The 18186-nt window shown below is 41.8% G+C and overlaps 2 protein-coding genes across 14 annotated transcripts in view; both read right to left on the minus strand.

The window, feature by feature from the left end:
* The window catches only part of GDAP1L1 (ganglioside induced differentiation associated protein 1 like 1), a 47325-nt gene extending 47102 nt beyond the window's left edge, over positions 1-223 (minus strand). For all 3 annotated transcript variants that reach the window (XM_077335507.1, XM_077335506.1, XM_077335505.1), the window contains exon 1: positions 1-223. In XM_077335507.1, coding sequence (XP_077191622.1) covers positions 1-180 — 180 coding nt within the window. In that variant the 5' untranslated portion in view covers positions 181-223.
* LOC143836335 (oxidative stress-responsive serine-rich protein 1-like) overlaps positions 220-18186 on the minus strand; it is a 24471-nt gene continuing 6504 nt past the window's right edge. For 6 of the 11 annotated variants that reach the window (XM_077335519.1, XM_077335512.1, XM_077335513.1 and 3 more), the window contains exons 2-7: positions 15306-15426; positions 11955-12056; positions 10744-11379; positions 8592-8641; positions 5935-5996; positions 227-356 (exon numbers count right to left, since the gene is read on the minus strand). In XM_077335519.1, the coding sequence (XP_077191634.1) occupies positions 246-356; positions 5935-5996; positions 8592-8641; positions 10744-11379; positions 11955-12056; positions 15306-15382 (1038 nt within the window). In that variant the 5' untranslated portion in view covers positions 15383-15426 and the 3' untranslated portion in view covers positions 227-245. Of the gene's footprint in view, positions 357-5688; positions 5726-5934; positions 6059-6229; positions 6301-8591; positions 8642-10743; positions 11380-11954; positions 12057-15305; positions 15427-16647; positions 18185-18186 lie in introns of those variants that run through there. The other 5 variants (XM_077335515.1, XM_077335523.1, XM_077335520.1 and 2 more) reach the window with 5 other exon arrangements.

The following is an 18186-nucleotide window of genomic DNA, read 5'->3' on the forward strand; positions in this document are numbered from 1 at the left end:
CTTCTGTGAGCTGAATGACTGGGTCCAGTGGTACAAAACCAGCCTGTCCTTAGATCGGAAAGCAGGGTGTGCCGGGTCCTGGATTTCCTCATTCTCCATGGATTTGCCTGCATCGTTCTCCAGGGCTGAAATAGGCCACCAGCTGCAGTTGGTGGGAGTCACATTGTTGGGAGTCGCCATGACAGCCCCGAGATTATGGAAGAACGGGAGAAAGGAAGAGCTGCAGCTGCTGTACTATCGAAGCATCACATGGGCTCATGGAAACAGCATCCTTGCCGGAGCCGAAGGGCTTGAATTTCATTACTCACTCCGGATTGGCACAGGGAGCCCGGGGTCAGCAGGATCAGAAGCAGCACCTGGTTTGGGAAGAGAAGCCGAGGAGTAGCTGTGTGTGCATGTGTGCTAAATCACCACCTCTTTACACCCATGGCAGGGTTGCAACTGAGGCTGGCTGCTGCACTGCTCATGCATTGTTCCAATCACAGACACAACAGAGAGTCTGAGCCACCTGACGACAAACCTCAGCATCCACACAGGACTGGAAGGTCTTGCATATTATTAACATTATATATACATATATATATACAAGGTGTGTAGCCTTCTTTGATTGGAATGGCTTCCAGCAGGGTAGTAATTAACACATCAAGTATTAACACAATCCAGTATTCAGAGAAAGGGGACGGATGTTGACCTAAGGGTAGTCCCACTTCTATGGGGAGGAGGATTCAGAATACTGATATATTTTTTCCCTTATCCAGAAAGCCCTGTTATGCAAATATCGGTGAATTTGCCATCTTATTAAGTCTGAGAGTGTTTGACCTTGACCTTTTTAATTTCAGGTGTGGAGATCTGGTGACCATAGAGTGGTAGTCAGGACTTACACAGAAATATCAGACAGTTTCATAGAGGGTGTGCCTCTCCCAGGCTATAACAAATGCAACATCCGTGTTCAGAGGCAATATACCTTGGAGTGCTGGGGAGAACAGCAGGGAATGAATTCTACCTCCAGGTCTTTGCAGAGGGAGCTGATTCAGTGCTTTGAGAGAACAGACGGGGGCCCCGGATTAGATGCAATTGAACAGGAGTTTTTCATGCCACTTCCCCACAGCACTGTGAAGCTTTCATGAACCTTCTAGGGTTTCCCATCAATCGTTTCTCAAGCCTGCCTTGCAGCCTTGTTTTGGGAAAGATCACCACGTGGCCAGGGTGGCATGCATGTGGATGGAAAAGTCCAGATCTTCCCAGTTCTATCCACATCAGTGCTACTTCCCCTCCCCTGCCCCCTGGAGCAGCTCTCCACAAAGGACTTTTAAAAAGGCAATGGCAGTATTATATCGCTATAACAGCCTGTATATCAGGTTCTGTGAATCCCCAGCTTTCAGTTTTGAGATACTCTTTTGTTGTGGGCATACCTTTCCTCCTATATCTCCACAACAGGTGTTAGGGACTTGCTTTTTTAAAAAAATTAAAATTTGGAATAGCTGTAGGCAGATTGTTATGAAGATGAAGAGTTGGTTCTTATATGCTGCTTTTCTCTACCAGAAGGTGTCCCCAAGCGGCTTACGATCTCCTACCCTTTCCTCTCCCCACTACAGGCACCTGTGAAGTGGGTGAGGCTGAGAGAGCCCTGGTCAGAACAGCTTTATCAGTGCTGTGGCGAGCCCAAGGTCACCCAGCTGGCTGCATGTGGGGGAGCGTGGAACCAAACGTAGCTCGCCAGATTAGAAGTCTGCACTCTTAACCACTACACCAAGCTTATAATTTTACCAAGCTATAATACCATGTCCACAGCCAATTTAAAAACTCCTGCAGTGGCAGAGGGGGAAATTGTTACCATGTGTGTATGGGGGCAGGGGAGGGGCAGAAATGGGACAGAGAAAATGTGGGGAAACCTACCATCAGAAAGGCTATATCAGCACCTACAGTAGTGATGGGGAAAACCATTCAAACCTATTCCTAATTTGGAAACACCTAGAAGTCTGTAGGTTATAAAGCAATTTTGATTTTCTTGTGAGGAAAATGAAAGATTCTCTCATGGATACCTCCATCCCACCCGCCAGGTTTCTTATAAGTAATAATGGCGCTGGGCCCATAGCTGGAGAGACCAGTGACAAGGCTGAAACAAGGAAACAGTCAATCAGGCATCACTAAAGTACGGAGAAGCCTAGAAAAGCAATAAAAGCAGCAAGAAACAGAGAGCTGGCCGAGGATAAAGATTCAGTCCAGGGGTAAAAAAAAGTAACAGGGCAAATAGAGCAAGACTTGCCTGAGGCATGTATCCTACCAATCCACTCAGCCAAGTTTTAAGCCTTGCTCTATTCTAAGGAGCCTTCTTCCAATTTAGCATCTAGTGATTAGTGGAGTGCGTAGGCAAGAAGGGATGTGCCAGTGTTTGTCTCTTGTGGCCCATCCTTGCATACCCAGCGAATTGCTGATTGCCACTATGGGATGGTAGGTGAATTTCCTCCAGGCCAGGCTGGATTCTGGAGATTTTTTTGTGGTGGTGATGATCATTTGGGCATGAAATTGGGGTCACTGTGGGTAGGCAGGTAGTTGTGAGTTCCTACCATGTGCAGGGGGCTGATGACCCTGGAAGTCCCTTCCAACTCTATGATTCTAAGTCTAATTTTGTGCCACTAGAGGAGCAGCTTAAATAACCCAGCTTAGTCAGGGCTTGTACTTGGATGGGAGACCACCAAAATTAGACTGGGCTTACTGTGCAGAGAAAGGTAATGGCAAATCTCTTGCCTAAAATATCTCATGGAAGGGGTTGCCATGACTCATTTTCAACTCCAGGGCATGTTCTCCAGCTCTTCTAACTTGGAGGGAGGCCCCCTAGGCTGGAGGAAAGTTTCAAACTTTACTGAGCAGAGTGGTAGGTTGTATCTCAGAAGATTCTTAATACCTTCCCTTGGGGGGCTCTAACACATTTGAAGGGGGCCACAGACTGAAAAATGTGAGGTAAGCCCAAAGGGTTTATAGAGGTAAGTTAACTGATATAATACTCCTTTTGTCATGTATATCATTACTTGCTAGAAAGTTTGACCATAATAAAGGGCAAGAAAAAGAAACCATGTAATCCCTTTCTTTGTGTGTGCAGGAATTAATACATTCAAGAAAAATGAATGCACATGCTTCTTTTGGTCAAATGTTGTATCCTTGTTTGACAGGGGTCATGGAGGTGAAGGGACTGCACCAGGAAGGCACTTTTGTAAAGAGGTGTTTTTATACCCTGCTTTTCTCTATCAGGAGTCTCAAAGCAGCTTACAATCGCCTTCCTTTCCTCTCCGCACAACACCCTGTGAGGTAGGTGAGGCTGAGAGAGCCCTGATATTTCTGCTCAATGAGAACAATACTACTAGGGCTGTCAGGAGCCCAAGGTCACCTGGCTGGCTGCAGGTGGAGGAATAGGGAATCAAGCCTAGCTCACTTAATCACTACACCATGATGGCAATTAAGGTGAAAGTTTTGGAGTCTCTGAATATTTATGATTTTTTATTGCATTTTTTGTATGCCTACTAGCATTTTTCTTGCAGTTTTCTAATTTTGTAATGCAGCCTTGTTGCATTGTTTACTGGCTTTATCATGCTGTCATTTTCCCGTTGCTCTTGTCATTTTGTAATCCAGTTTTTATGCATTGCTTCTATTACATTTTTATGGCATCATTCTTTTACCTTGTGTAATCTGCTGCCAGTCTCAGTAAGAAAGGCAGACTATAAATGAAGCAAGTAAAAACAGCAAATAGTAAGGTTCCTCCATACCTTGTTATTCCCCACTGGCTCTCTTGCTTTCCCAGTCCAGTGGGCTGGGAATGAGCACAGGGGACTCCTCCTCAGCCCAACCTAATAAGGGCTTAATAGGCCCTCCCACTTGTGGGACACAGAGGGATCCTTCTGGTCCTTTCCCTGTTGCTCTTGACAACCAGACTGCCATTCTCTCAGCAAGCCTCAGGTTGCCAGGGTTATGACTTGGCAACTTAGGGCTTGGCAACAGGGCCGCCATCCAATAGCAAGGCAGCTGGCGCACCACAAATGGAGGCCAGCCTCACACGTGTTCTAACAAACTCTGAGGGCTTAGTGCCCCCCCCATCCACGATGTTACTATACTACATCTGGTCAGAACAGAGTAGGCCCATATCGTTGAGTAGTTAAAGTGATAAAACGCATATATTTGCCTTCAGAGTTATCACATTCTGGGTAGGTGCACAGAAATTTAATTTGGGGAAATATAGATCATTTTGCAGGCCATTATTATTGCCCTCGCCTATAACAGGGATCAGTAGGGTTGCCAGCTTTGGGTTGGGAACTACTTGCAGACTTGGGGGTGGAGCCGGATGGGATTTGGGGCAGGCAGGGACCTCAGTGGAGTATAATGCAATGGAGGCCACGTCAAAAGCAGCCATTTTCTCCAGGAGAACTGAGCTTTGTCACCTGGTGATAAGCTGTACAACCAGGGTATCGGGGACTGGCGGTGCTAGGGGTGAGTTTGTGTATGTGTGGAGGGGAGTGTCAAACTGTGAAGACTTGCCTAGAACTACCTACTGAATTCCTGATTAATTTTTGGTGGTAAGCTATTAATGTTTATATGTGACAGACAGACTTCCACTTTTAAGAGATGGATCTGATGAAGTGAGCACTGACTCACGAAAGCTTCCGCTGGAATAAATTCTGTTAGTCTTTGCCATGCTGGACTCCTGTTTTATTTCGCAATAATAAAAACAACTCCCAACCTGGGGTGTGAAAGTGGTGAGCTAAATTATGTGAATTTCCTCTTGGCTTCACTTTTTCCCCTGGCTTCTAAGCACTTAGGCTGACCAGTTCTCAAGGCAACTCCAGAGTCTTTAAGAATTACAATGTAGGAAGATAACTGGTTATATGGATTTCTGAAATCTCTGAAGTACTGGACATTTTCAAAAGTTCTTATGAAATGGAGATATTTGATTGGTAATGTCTGCACACATGGTAAACTCAGCATTTCTTACGTGTTTGTGGTGGATCACAACACCAAAAATAGTTTTGGGGGGCACGCAATGAATTGGTGCACGAGGAGGAATGATTAAAAGAAAAAATATTATTTCCCTAATACAATAGAGCAGCATTGCTGAGCTCCAGGAATAGATGAATAGCTTTTTGCTTATCTGGCCCCCAACCCCAGCAGTCTAGTGCTAATGTCCAGTGCCCAGGCAGCTGCAGTGCAAGGGTTCAGGGCTGGGGAATGCAAGTTTCACAGCACACAGCCCTCAACCCTATTCCTCTCCGCATGCATGATACTATAAACTGGGGGCAATTCCACCCCCCATTCTTAACTGATGCTTAAATGCCCTCAATATTCTGTGCCTCTTGGAACACAATGTTTGGTGCTTTTCATGCTTCTGGGGAAGGAGTCTATATACTTCTGCCCTTATGATGGCCACATGAACATCAAGTTCACAGGTGACCAGGCACAACCAGCTTTCCCCAGGGTTAGGGGCGGGTCACCATGTTCAGAGTGGTCACATCTGAACACTCATTGGGAAGAGGGAAAGCAGTACCTCCCCAATGACCTCCTGCCCTACAACTTATTCAAGAAATGCCCAGACTAGCACTGCCTTAAGCCAGGAGTTAGCTCACTGGTGTTACTAACAGATGGGAAGGGAGGACACGAGGCAGCCCCAAGCAAGTCACTAGAGCCCAGCCCAATCGAACTTACTTTCCAGGGAAGTCCAGAGAAGATGCCATCCAGAGTTCTGTGCAGGAAAAGATGGACAAAAAGCAAACAAACATTCAGGGGGAGGAGAGTAGCTAGGCTGGTTGTGACGCATCCAGCCTACAACATTCCCTTTTAAAACTGAGCCAAGATGATGCCCATCTTCCCAGTCGGCTGCTGATTCCTATGTCAGTCATGGCTTCTTGGGACAGAAAGGATTCAAATTATATGCTGTTCCTAGAGCCTCACCTGTCTCCAAACCACAGAAATGTGGTTGCTTTGCAAAAGGCAGCAACATGGGGTGGCTGTATCTGCAAGCATCAGCAGGAAATAAGTTGCTCGGTGGGATGTTTAGAAGCCCATTTCAAAAATCCTAAGAAAACATCCTAAATAATCCTAAATAATTCATTATTAAGCAATTTGCCTGAAGTTTTACAATCTGCAGTGGTTTCATCCTGATTAATAATGGTTCAGCATTATTCCAGCTGGAAAAGAGTTCTGGACAGCTGACTCCTCATTCTATTTTGCAGTAGCATTTTTCTCAATGAAACAAGCCTGTTCACTGAACTATGCTTCCGCGCCTTGCTGGAATCAAAACCTCCATACTCCAGCTGGCTGGAAGATACCAAGAGAAACAAGACTCTCAGCTTTTATTGTTTCTGTGTGTGCCCCCTTTTACTAGCAGTATTTTCATCCCTTTATATAACAACAGCTCTACATGTAAGATTTTAACAGCCATACTAACAAAGTAAAAAGTTGCATCTTTTAATTTTTGTAGATCCTTCAGTGTTAAAAACACAGGAGTGGGGTAGATAAAAAGCCAACAGTCCTGTTTTCAATTTGCAGTGGTCTATTTTCAATTTGCAAGTGATCTATATGTGTGAATGCTCTGTAAGCAGACACACTTGCAAATGGAGTGTGGAATACCTGGGACAGTGCCACACACTTGCAAACAGTGTGGGGAATTCTCAGGACAGTGTCATACCAGGATCCAGGAAAACTGGGTTCAATTTGTGTCTCAGCCTTGATAATCAGTGGTTAGCTTTAGGCCAATCATGATATCTCAACCCATCCTATCACACAGTGATCCTGTGAGGATAAAATGGGATTGTTCTCATGCATGCCATGCTGAGGTGCTTGAAGGAAAGAGGGTATACAGATACAGCAAATTAAGTGATCACTGTTAAGTGATCACAGATTTTTCACTCTAAAGAATTCCTGCTTAAAGCTTAGAGGATCTCAGTGCAAATGTTCCTACACATACCCATGTAAATATATGTACAGCTTTTAGCTTCTGAGAAAAGTACCTGTTACACATATATTCTAGGGGATTCATTGGCTGTATCTGGTTGTGACATAGATGTAACAGAACTGATTTTTGCATTATATTCCCTGTCTTGTAAGAAGATCATAGTCTGACGAAGGGTGCTTGCACTCGAAAGCTCACGCCTTGATTAAATCTTTGTTGGTCTTAAAGGTGCTACTGGACTCTGATTTTATTGTGCTACTTCAGACTGACACAGCTACTCATTTGAATCTAGGTTTTTTATATGAAAGTAACTTTTGCAACTCCAAAACATTAATTTTAAGGTCAATGTTTTACTTATTTGCAACTGCGTCCTATATGTTTACCTCCCCCCCACAAGCCTTAATGAATAAAATCACATTTTTAGCATCTTTGAAAATCTATGGTGGTTTCATCCTTCTGTTAAAGTTTCTAGACCACACAGTAAGAAGATTATCAGGCTTGATCCTACCAGCTTTCCCCCTGGCAAACAATACAGGAGAAACTCCATTTGAATAGCAAACAGGCTGATCATGAAATCAACATGAACACCCCCACTCCACCATCCCAGGATCAACAGGAAAATCTGGTAAGATTTTCTCACCTCTTAACCTAAGATTTCACTTGCCTGCACTCACTGGAAGGTTTAAATGAGGATAGACTTTTCAGGCATTGCTGTACTGAAATCTCATACTTACATGGCAATTCTATTGGGAAGGTTTAGCCAAATATAGAAAGGAGAACCACCACCATTCTGAAAAAAATCCTTTTGCTAAGACTAGGAAGGCTAATGAACTGTAGATTCCTCACATGAAATCAGCACAAAAACTCAAGGAAATCTGAAGCTGTGAATAAATGGTTCCAAATCCATGTTTTTGTCCAATTACTTATTTTCCAAAACTTTAGTTTTCAAATAACTGGCAAGCGAAATGGGATCCTTGGTATTTCATTCACCCACTTTCCCTTCTTCAGTAATTGCTCCTATCTGGGGATAGCTTTTATTTGAGTTCACGTCTGAGAACGATCCCATAATGCAGGGGTAGTAACTGCGGCCCTCCAGATGTCCGTGGACTACAATTCCCAGGAGCCCCTGCCAGCATTTGCTGGCAGGGGCTCCTGGGAATTGTAGTCCACGGACATCTGGAGGGCCGCAGTTTGACTACCCCTAATGGGCAGTTTGACTACCTCTAATGGATGAGCGATATGCCAATATGAGATCATATACATTTAATTGTGGGGAAAGCTCTCTTCACCAAAGAAGGGAAAGTGAGTGAATGAAATACCTAGGATCCCGTTTTGATTGCCAAAGTTATTTGAAAACTAAAGTTTTGGAAAATAAATAACTGGATAATATATGGATTTGGAAACATTTATTCACAGCCTCAGATTTTCTTGAGTTTCTGTGCTGAAGACTAAGAAGGCTGTAAAGAACAAGAACCAAAGCTCCATCTAGTGGTCTATTTATTACACAGCAAGCCCGGTATAAATGGTGATTGAAACGACCAATTCCACTGACTTCTCTCAGATGCTGCATCTTTCTGCTGATTATTTAACCATCACTAAGAGGTATTTGACAAATTCAATTTGACTAATTAACTAAAATATTGAAAGTTAATCTTACTGCCTTCTACTCTTGGCTCCAGCACTGACTTTTCTTGCCTTTCTTGTACCCTAAAATGGGGAGAAGAAAATTAATCTGTGATATGAGATTACACTCAGAGACATTCTGTACTAATGATATTGGGAACCTTTTCATTAAACCACAGTAAGAAAGCATTCATCTCCTGGGAAATGGGATTGGTAGGTCAAGCGCTTATGCACGGTCTAATTTCCTTGTTGCGTCTTAAAATAGGCCCAGTTACCATAGTTTCAAAGTGAACCTTGGTCTTAAAGCAGTAATTCAGCCTTGTTGTCACGCAACAGTGCATTTTCTCTACACACTTGAGCACAGGATGAGAACCTGTTTGTCAAAACTAAGTCTGATAATCTTAATATCCTTCACGAAATGTGAGGAGGAACTTGTCACCCTTCAAGTGCAAGGAATAAAAATTGTACTGGAGAGCCACAGTTTGGCCACCTGATAGAGCAACTTCATACCTTCAGCTGCAAATCACCAGGGCACAATGCACTGAGACGTTGACTATTGCCAGCTCCCTCAATGCAGCATGGATTGCCACGCATTTGGGTGACTTCATTCAAGTGCAGGACTGAATACACGGTATCTTGACAATGTCATTCAAATGCATGTGAGAACCTGCCCTACTTTTATGGTACAACTGATTATTTTAGTTTTTCAACTGTTTAATCTTTAATCCCACTAAACATTGGTGAGATCTATCATACCTCATTTTAAATTTCCAAGTCCTATAAAAGGAAAATCGGCCACTTTCTCTCCACTTAGAAATTTTTTCTGCTCTGTTGTAGCTTGTTCTTGCTACTAGGTGAAGAAGCACTCAGCTACCTGTAGCTGCTTCTCCATTTGTATATTCAGTCATTTCTGTGATTTAGGGGAGGCCTATTTTCTATATTAAGTTTTCAACTCACAAGCTAACTGAGAGACAAGATGATAACATCCAGAGCTTATACATTTATTTTACTTGGAAAATCACTATGCTGCCACTGAAGATAGCACTGGAATAGAATCCAGGATTAAAACCACAATGCAAATTCCTAATTTAAGAGTTAGGATTGACAATACTGCCTCCTTCCTAAAGTACAGATAGAAGTGAAAGAAGCAGCAAGCTCAGAATTCTTAAAGCTTGCAAGAGGCCACTGATAAAGCAGGCTAGAATTTGTGTGGCATGTACAGCTGGCCTTGTAACATGGCACCAGTTATTTTTGAAGCATCCATCCACTTGGACAATTACTAGGAGGAAGGCAGTGATGGCTTATATAAAAAGCTCTTAAAGATCCACACTAGTATTTCTGCTGTGTTTAAGTTCACATGTGTCCTTTACAAATTCAGCTGAGTAATGTTCCAGAGATGTAGAAAGACTGTGCAGGACTTCTCAGCAGACTTATTGGTTTATACTTCTTCCATACAATACAAAATCTGTTTGGAAGGAAATCCAGAAGTGGAATGCTAAACAGAAATAGAGGGCGATTAATCTTGAGATACATTTATTATGTTGAGAGAGTTGCCATTTTAAATTTGATCCAAACAAAATTCAAAATGAATTTTGCAGGCAAAACAAAGGCATGCCGAAGGCAAAGTTTTTCATTAAAGCTCGAAAACTTCTTCAGATGAGCTTTGCACTTCCCTATTTATGCTAAGTCATTTCTGGGTATATCTGCTGGAGCTCTACTAAAACCATGACATCAATACATACTAGGAACTATCTCAGCGTTCTTCAAGAAAAGTTGGCTCAGGCATATTCAATTCATTAAATTCTCTTTTAAGACAGAAAATCTTGCTGGGTTTTAAGAAAGATACATTTTAGATTTTAAAAATACAGTACTTTTGGTGATACAGTGAGAACATTAGAATGGATCGAGAAAGGGAATTTTACATCCTCAAAACAGTGAATGCAATGCACCTTTCAGACAGAGGCCATTGTCTCTTTTTCACTTTATTTAAAAAACTACACTGTATGGCGCAAATAAACATTTGATCAAACACGCAGCAGTAACAATGGATACATTTCCAACTATGGCACTGAGGGGACATCTCACTACCACACTGAATGGCCAACTCATGATTCTCATGTCAAGTGTACATCATCTCTGCCATGTGGGACATTTTCTTGGGAATATACAAATAATACTCCATGTACCCTGAAAGATCTTCAATAGTCACATCATCCACAAAGACACGAGCTTGCTCAGAACACGACCGGGCAGAGCCTGACGAACATGTACCAGAGGGTGACCTGTTTGGCAACGACTGTGAACGCACTTCCAGGACTGCTTTTTCGCATTCTGACAGGACGCTCCGCAAGCCAGAGAACGAATATGCTTCTATCGCTTGCCATGGGTTGCATCGGCATTCCTTGTCCAGACAAGAGCACTGTTTCACGTAACTCAACTTGGATAACGACTGGAAATCTGAAGGATGGCTGGGATCCAGGCTGGTCTCAAAGGCCAAGGAGAAAGCAGGACAGCTTTTTCTCAAATTCTCTGAAGGTTGCTCACTTGTGCAAGTGCTCTGGTGCTCTGCTCTGGCTCTCCTGCAGCTATTGCTGTCAAAAAGAGGGCACCTCTTTCCTCCCAAGTATGGCTCTTCTGGAACGCCAGGCTCTGGACTGAGTTTGCTCTTTGAAACATCTGCCTGGCTTTTGTGCTTCAGCTGGTTACCTGCAGAGGATGCTTTCATACTGCAGTATGTAAACTTGGGGGGATGCAGGACAGGAGATTTGGAACGCCTGCGACGCTGTGGCCTCGTTGCCCCTCTCAGGGGTTTTCTTGCACACCTTAATAGAGAACAGCAGAGTTACTGAGAATCTGATTCTGGAACATATTTAAAGTGTTAACTAAAAAGATTTTCTATAGTTGTGAGAATAGATCCACTGACGCATAAGTCGACTGAAAAGATCATGGGGTTGAAGACCGCACAGCAGAGTCCCATGGGTACAATGGTTTCTGCCTGTGAAGTGCAATTTTCTCAGCTCACAATGCCCCTCCTTAGGTTAACTGCAGCTAACACAAATCATATAACAAAATGGCACCTTTAAGACCAATGGCACCTTTAAGACCAACAAAGAATAAATCTTTGGCGGTCTTAAAGGTTCCAGGGGACTCAAATTTTGTTGTGCTACTTCACACAAAAACGAATGAACAAATCATATAATTTATTCCAGTCATTTACAAACCACCCTCACCATGAGACAAGTTATTAAAGGATGGCAGAGGAAATCAAATAGCAGATTTTTAATTGATTGCACTGGCTAAGCACGTATTAACAACTGCATTTGGAAGGTCAATAAAATGGATTTAATTTTTAAGGGGAATGTGGCTTGAACAGAAAACCAGCAGCAGCAAATCTTACCCATGCCAGGTCTCTCTTGAGCAGATGGTCTGATGCCTGGCTCCATCCCCAGTTGCTCGGACAGGAGCTCTCAGACCTGTACCTTCAGTTATTGAGGTAGACCTAAGTTAAAGTTAATACAGCATGTTAAAGCTAACAGCCAAGTGACCTACTCAGGGTTCTTTAGCCCAGTGTAACACTCCCAATTTGATCACACTGAGAGGAAAGCCTTTTTAATATTTATTTACTGCAGCAAAAAATAGAAACAATGGAGTTCCCAAATCTGTGCAGAGAACAATAGTATTACATAGTGTTAAATATGCTTTCCTTACAGGATGAGCCAACAGCCTGGGGTCTCTACTTTCCAGCTCCACCTCCCGAGAACTTACACTAGCCTTCAATGAACTGCTGACAGGGATCCAGGTTTTTGCCGGGCATCAATCCCAGCCCCCAAGGTTTACATATTGTAATGGCTTACTCATGCCTTCTGGTCTTGGCACACAAGACTGGCTTGACCTTGCTCAAAACATTCCCTTCTCTGACTCATGAGGAAGCTATATTCTGGAGAGGAACATACTGCTCTTGGTAAGAACCAAGGGTCAAAAACAGTCAAACCAATATACAGAACTATAGTCTATTTCTAATAATTGTATGATCGATCAGAAGGCTGCAATCATTTTCTTTACTATCATACCATCAAAGCTTTGCTCTAAAATGATGGGTTCACTGGCAGATTTACAAGACATTTAAGGCATAGTTACAAGGCATGCCTAAGCATCTCTCCAATCATCTGGAAGAGATTTCCGATTTATTACTTATGGATAATGGAGTAGGATGTATGATGTAGTACTGCCATACTGCCACTGTGTGATTGTTAGAATTAAAAGGACAGGCACAAAATTATTGCTTGGACATCTAAGATTGTGCTGTTGGAATTTTAGAACTCAAAAGCTAAACGAACATTTTGGGTAGGGGAAAAGTTTGCCTTTACCCTGTACATTCCACTACATCAGTAGTTCTCAACCGGGGGGTCGGGACCCCTTTGGGGGTGAGCGACTCTTTCACAGGGGTCGCGACAGGGTAAGCAGCTTGGCCGGGGGTGGGGGTGGCACCACTGTTGTCGCTCCTCCTGAAGGCAACCACCAATTTATATACAATCATGAACAATGGATCTTCACACCCTTGGTCAGTGATGGTTTAATTTCTGTGAAAGAACACTTGCCTAATTTTATGGTTGGGGGTCACCACATCATGAGGAACTGTATTAAAGGGTCGTGGCATTAGGAAGGTTGAGGACCACTGCACTACATGATAGCACAAGGCATCATACAAACAATTTACAGTTACTGACTGGTCATATTACTGTTTACCTGACCTGGATGAAACGATTCAAAAGGTAACCAAATTTTCTGTCATTTAATTTTTCATTGAAAAGTCATATAAGCTGTACCTGGCTATTATCACAAATATATTGCTGCACGGTTGGTTTTATTTAAAATAACCAGGTGGCTATTTATGGCCATGGATAATTCATTCAGTAAGAGGAAGAGTAATACAAAATAGAAGCAGCTACATATGCTTCCTCTTTTCTTAATCCTAATGTTCAGTGCAAGAAATATTCTGGTTAGAACCTTGGCTCTAACTTGCAGTAAAGTAAGCAAACAATTAATTTACAGATGAAACAGTCAATAGGACATGAAAGCTACCTAGCATTCAAGTCCTAAAGTAACTTATGTAAATATAAGTGTTTGAAATCTGTGGTAGTTGTTTTTATATAACAGAGTAAAACCGCTAGACAAATATTGTTTCTCCAGAATAGAAAAATAAGAAGAGTTGGTTCTTATATGCCGCTTTTCTCTACCCGAAGGAGTCTCAAAGCGTCTTACAGTCGCCTTCCCTTTCCTCTCCCCACAACAGACACCCTGTGATGTAGGTGAGGCTGAGAGAGCCCTGATATTACTGCTTAGTCAGAACAGCTTTATCAGTGTTGTAGTGAGACCAAGGCCACCCAGCTGGCTGCATGTGGGGGAGTGCAAAATTGAACCCGGCTCACCAGATTAGAAGTCCGCACTCCTAACCACTACACCAAACCTAGGGAATGGCTAGGTTGAAAATGGGAATACAGTTCCAACAATTCAGACCAAAAAAGCTTTTCAAAACTATATAATTTCAGGGAAGTGGAAAGGATGAAAGACACCTCTCCAACAGGGTATAAAAGGCAAAGCACAGGTAGAGAACGGAGAAAACATGCTCAAGCAGTTTCAGTGAAGGCTGATGAGATTTCTGTGATTTAATTTTTGGGTAGCTGTATAATGCTTCACTTTTTGAACAATACTGATAAATGAAAAAGAAATCATGGTTACATATTTTATTCCTATTATAAATCAAATAGGTGTATTTCCAAAAAAAAAAATCTGTCATGGATATATAAGTTAAATGCATCATATTTAAGTGTCCAAGCATTTTTCTGTGAATTTATCACTTTTGGATCAGAAACTCATTGAAGAACTGGATATGCATACAAATGCATATCCAGGGGAAAATATGATTTATCCACAGTGCATGCTTTCAGCCGGTTGAACATTCACATTCTAGAATGCTCCTCCCATTGAAAGACATGTCTTGGGATGCATTTCTGCATTTCAACACTAACACCTACTTTTTCCTGGCCAGTTTTTGCATCCTCTTCATCCACACATAAAGATGTTCTCTTTATTAATAAAAAAATGTGAATAGAATACAATCCCAATAAAAAGACCACCAATAAGAACAGTAAAGTAATTGTTTGTGTCTGTGTATCATACTGCATAAAAAGATGAGCATCCTTCCGATGACTTGCCAAGCCTCTGATTGGCCCTCACTAGAGAACATACCCCCAATAGTGAGGCCAATCAGAGGCCCTTTCCTGCCCCCCTAGTCCTCCTCCTCCATTCCAGTTCCCCGCACTTGGGGTGAGGAGGAAAAGCTGGTAAGAGATAAGACCGGGAGCTGGGAACGGAGCTCTTCTGCCAGATCTCTGGTTTAGGTCAGGGTGTGGGAGATTCATTTATTTTATTTTATTTATTTTGTGATTTATTTCCCGCGTCCCTAGATTAGACGGGTCCCTCTAGATTAGACCATCTGTAGTGGAGTCAGCATCCATAAGTCGTCTGAGGCACCGGGGAAATTGTAGGTTGAGTGGGAGGGGAGTTTTTTCCACCAGGATACTTGTTTTAATGGGGGATTAAGGATTTTAATGTATTTTTGTGGGGCATTTTTATGTAACCCACTGCCGCGAGACAGCTTGTCCAATAGCAGTGGGCAATAAATCTAAATAATAATAAAATAAAAATAATATATAAAAGATGAATTCAAGAAGCCACAGTCACCTACCCAGCTGGATCTACTCTCAGCTTTTTGAAAGCAGTTTGCAGACTTTCCTCATCACCTTCTTTAGCTTCTGAGTCCATTGGTAGACTGTTAGGATATTACTGGACCTGCCATATAATGAATGCTAACAAAAAAAAATTACATTGAGATGAGCTGGAGAACACTTCAACGCAACTTTACATAAATTTAATAAAATACAGTAAGGTAGCAGCAACAGAAATGCTGCATCATCATTACTTGTATTATACTTAGCCCAGTTTGACTCATATTGACACTGCATATGAAAAGGCATCTTACAAAAACAGGCTGCAGCTATCTGGTAAAAGGATCCAAAGTTCAATTACTACCAACATCCGTGTCATGAGAGATACAGTGTTTTATGCATTATTTCTAAAGTTTTGCCATTCATCAATATAAAAAGATATGAATATATGACGTGAATCCTTAGTAGTCTTGAACTTAAAAGGAAAGTTGCCCTTTGGAGAACTAAATCTGAGCTAGAAGCAATAGACAATACAGTATTTACTAGCAGTAACTATCTATTCCCCCCCCAGTCAATTAGTTCTATGACCAAGCCCACCCATAAGCCCTTTGGGCACATTTGGGAGAGGTACAGACTGAAAAAAGTGAGACAGGGAGCCCAAAGGGTTTATGGGGACCCTGGTAATTGAACCAATGAAACAATGTTATTAATTGCTAGAAAGTTTGAATTTTGTCAAGGGGAAAAAAAAGAAATGTGAATATGCCAGTGGTCCCAGGTCCTAAAGTGTAACTAGCCACCTAGTCTGGTGGAATATGCTGCTGGCAGAGATCCAGGCCCTGCCACAGCTATCAAAGTTCTGCAGGGCCTGCAAAACAGTGCTATTTCACCAGGCATCCAGTTGAGGCCAAGACGCACAGACAAATTGTACCCCCATGCCACCCAGGCATGCCATCAAGACTGGGTGTTAATTATTTATTGCATAATTTTATAGTCTAATTTTAACCTTGTTGTAAATATGCTGTACATTGCATCAAGCCTGGTTACAGAAAGGGGCAGTTAATAAATCGAATAAATATTAATCATCCTGCAATCCATTCCTCTGTGTTTGATTTAATACATGCTTCTCTTGGTTGACTGTTCTAGAAATCTGAACAGTCATCTCACTCGTAGTGTAGGCCTAATTGCTTAGCCAGTCTATTGCAGAGAGCCCTGGAACCTGAGAAAAAGCTCCTAAAAGGGCCATGGTCAAAAGAGGTTGAAAATGGCTGGTCTGTTCCATTGTTTGCTTTATATATTATTTTGTTCTCATTGCATACTTCCCTACTTCTTTTATTCCACTGTTTTGCATTGTTTATGACATACCATGTCTGATACTTTTCTTTTTACACTGACTCTAGTTTTTGTAATTCTAGTCCTATTGCCTTGTTAGCTGGATGTCTCATGCTATTTGATTGAAGTGGTTTACACCGTATAATCTGCCTGGAGTCTCTGCAAGAAAGATGAGCTTTAAATAAACAAAATAAATAAATAAATGTCTGCTGACTTGTTTAGCAATAGAGGCATCATGGGATTCAGTTACTGCTTGTGTCATATTAATGGCATGAAAAGTAGAAGAGAACACATCTTTCTTGATCATAGACTCCAACAACTATACTGAAAGTAGCCATGCACAGTAACATGCCCACATGCTTCACGAATGATAGCAAGATGAACTATCAACGTGGCTATGAAGCAAGTAATCACTACTCAGTTTAGAAGAATCCAAAACATATAATCACCGACAGGCAGAGACCATGGATCAGTAGTGGAGTATCTGCTTATGCATGTCAAAGATTCTAAGTTCAGTCTCTGGAATCTCGAGTTAAAAGGATAAGGTAGCACATGATGTGAAAAGACCTCTGCTTTAGATGCTGGAAAACAGCTGCCAGTCAGAGTACACAATGCTGACCTAGCGTGATAGTTTGACATCTTGGGATTAAAAAAAAAGAGTATTTTATGGCCGCAAAATATATGCAAGAACTCAAAGAAGTACTAATGCCTGAGAAATCATGGTTGTTAAAATTTTGTAGGATAAAGCTAAAAGCTGGTGTTAGTTACATAAATAATTTACATAAATAACATTTTTTTACTTGCGCAAGTGTTCATAGGACCAATAATCCACACTGGCAGGTGAAAATCCCTGCAGCCTTTAGTGAGTTCTTGGCATTTACAAGAATCAGGCCAAAATGAAAATATTGTCATTAATATTAGTTCCCATAGGAGCCAAATCCTCGGAGCATTTTCAGAAGAAGCAGTGAGAACTAGTGGTTAAGAGTGTCAGCCAAGTACCTGGGAGATCCAAGTTCAAATCCCTACCCATGTCATGGAAGCTTGCTAGGTGATCTTGGGCTAATCATACTTTGCCAGCTTAACCTACCTCACAGGGTTGTTGTGAGGATGAAAAGGAGTACACTATAAGATGCTCTGGATTCCCACTGGGAAGAAAAGTGGGCTACAAATGAATTAAATAAATTCATTTTGCTAAATCCTACCAAAATTCCCTCTGTATTAGTGATTATTTTTAATTCATAATAATATTTTGATTGGTAATTGATGGCCTTTGTAAGTTTACAACAGTGTCATTCCTAGCAATCTACAATTTAATTGTGGGGACACTTGTCTTACTACTCATGATTATCCTCACTGCAATGCAGAATTTCATTCTGTCTGTAATGTCCACAGCTGGAGTACAATGAAGCACCCCATCCCCCAATAATTCAATCCTATGTCACAAAGAGATACAGTATTAATTAACATTTATGCTGTAAGCTACAGTTTCAAAACGTTTTATGAGTCTGACTAACACAAGGGTTTAGAATTATATTGTAACACTACAGTGAAATGAAACATTTAATTGTCTAG

This window comes from Paroedura picta, chromosome 4 (assembly GCF_049243985.1).
Source record: "Paroedura picta isolate Pp20150507F chromosome 4, Ppicta_v3.0, whole genome shotgun sequence".
Lineage (NCBI taxonomy): Eukaryota > Metazoa > Chordata > Lepidosauria > Squamata > Gekkonidae > Paroedura > Paroedura picta.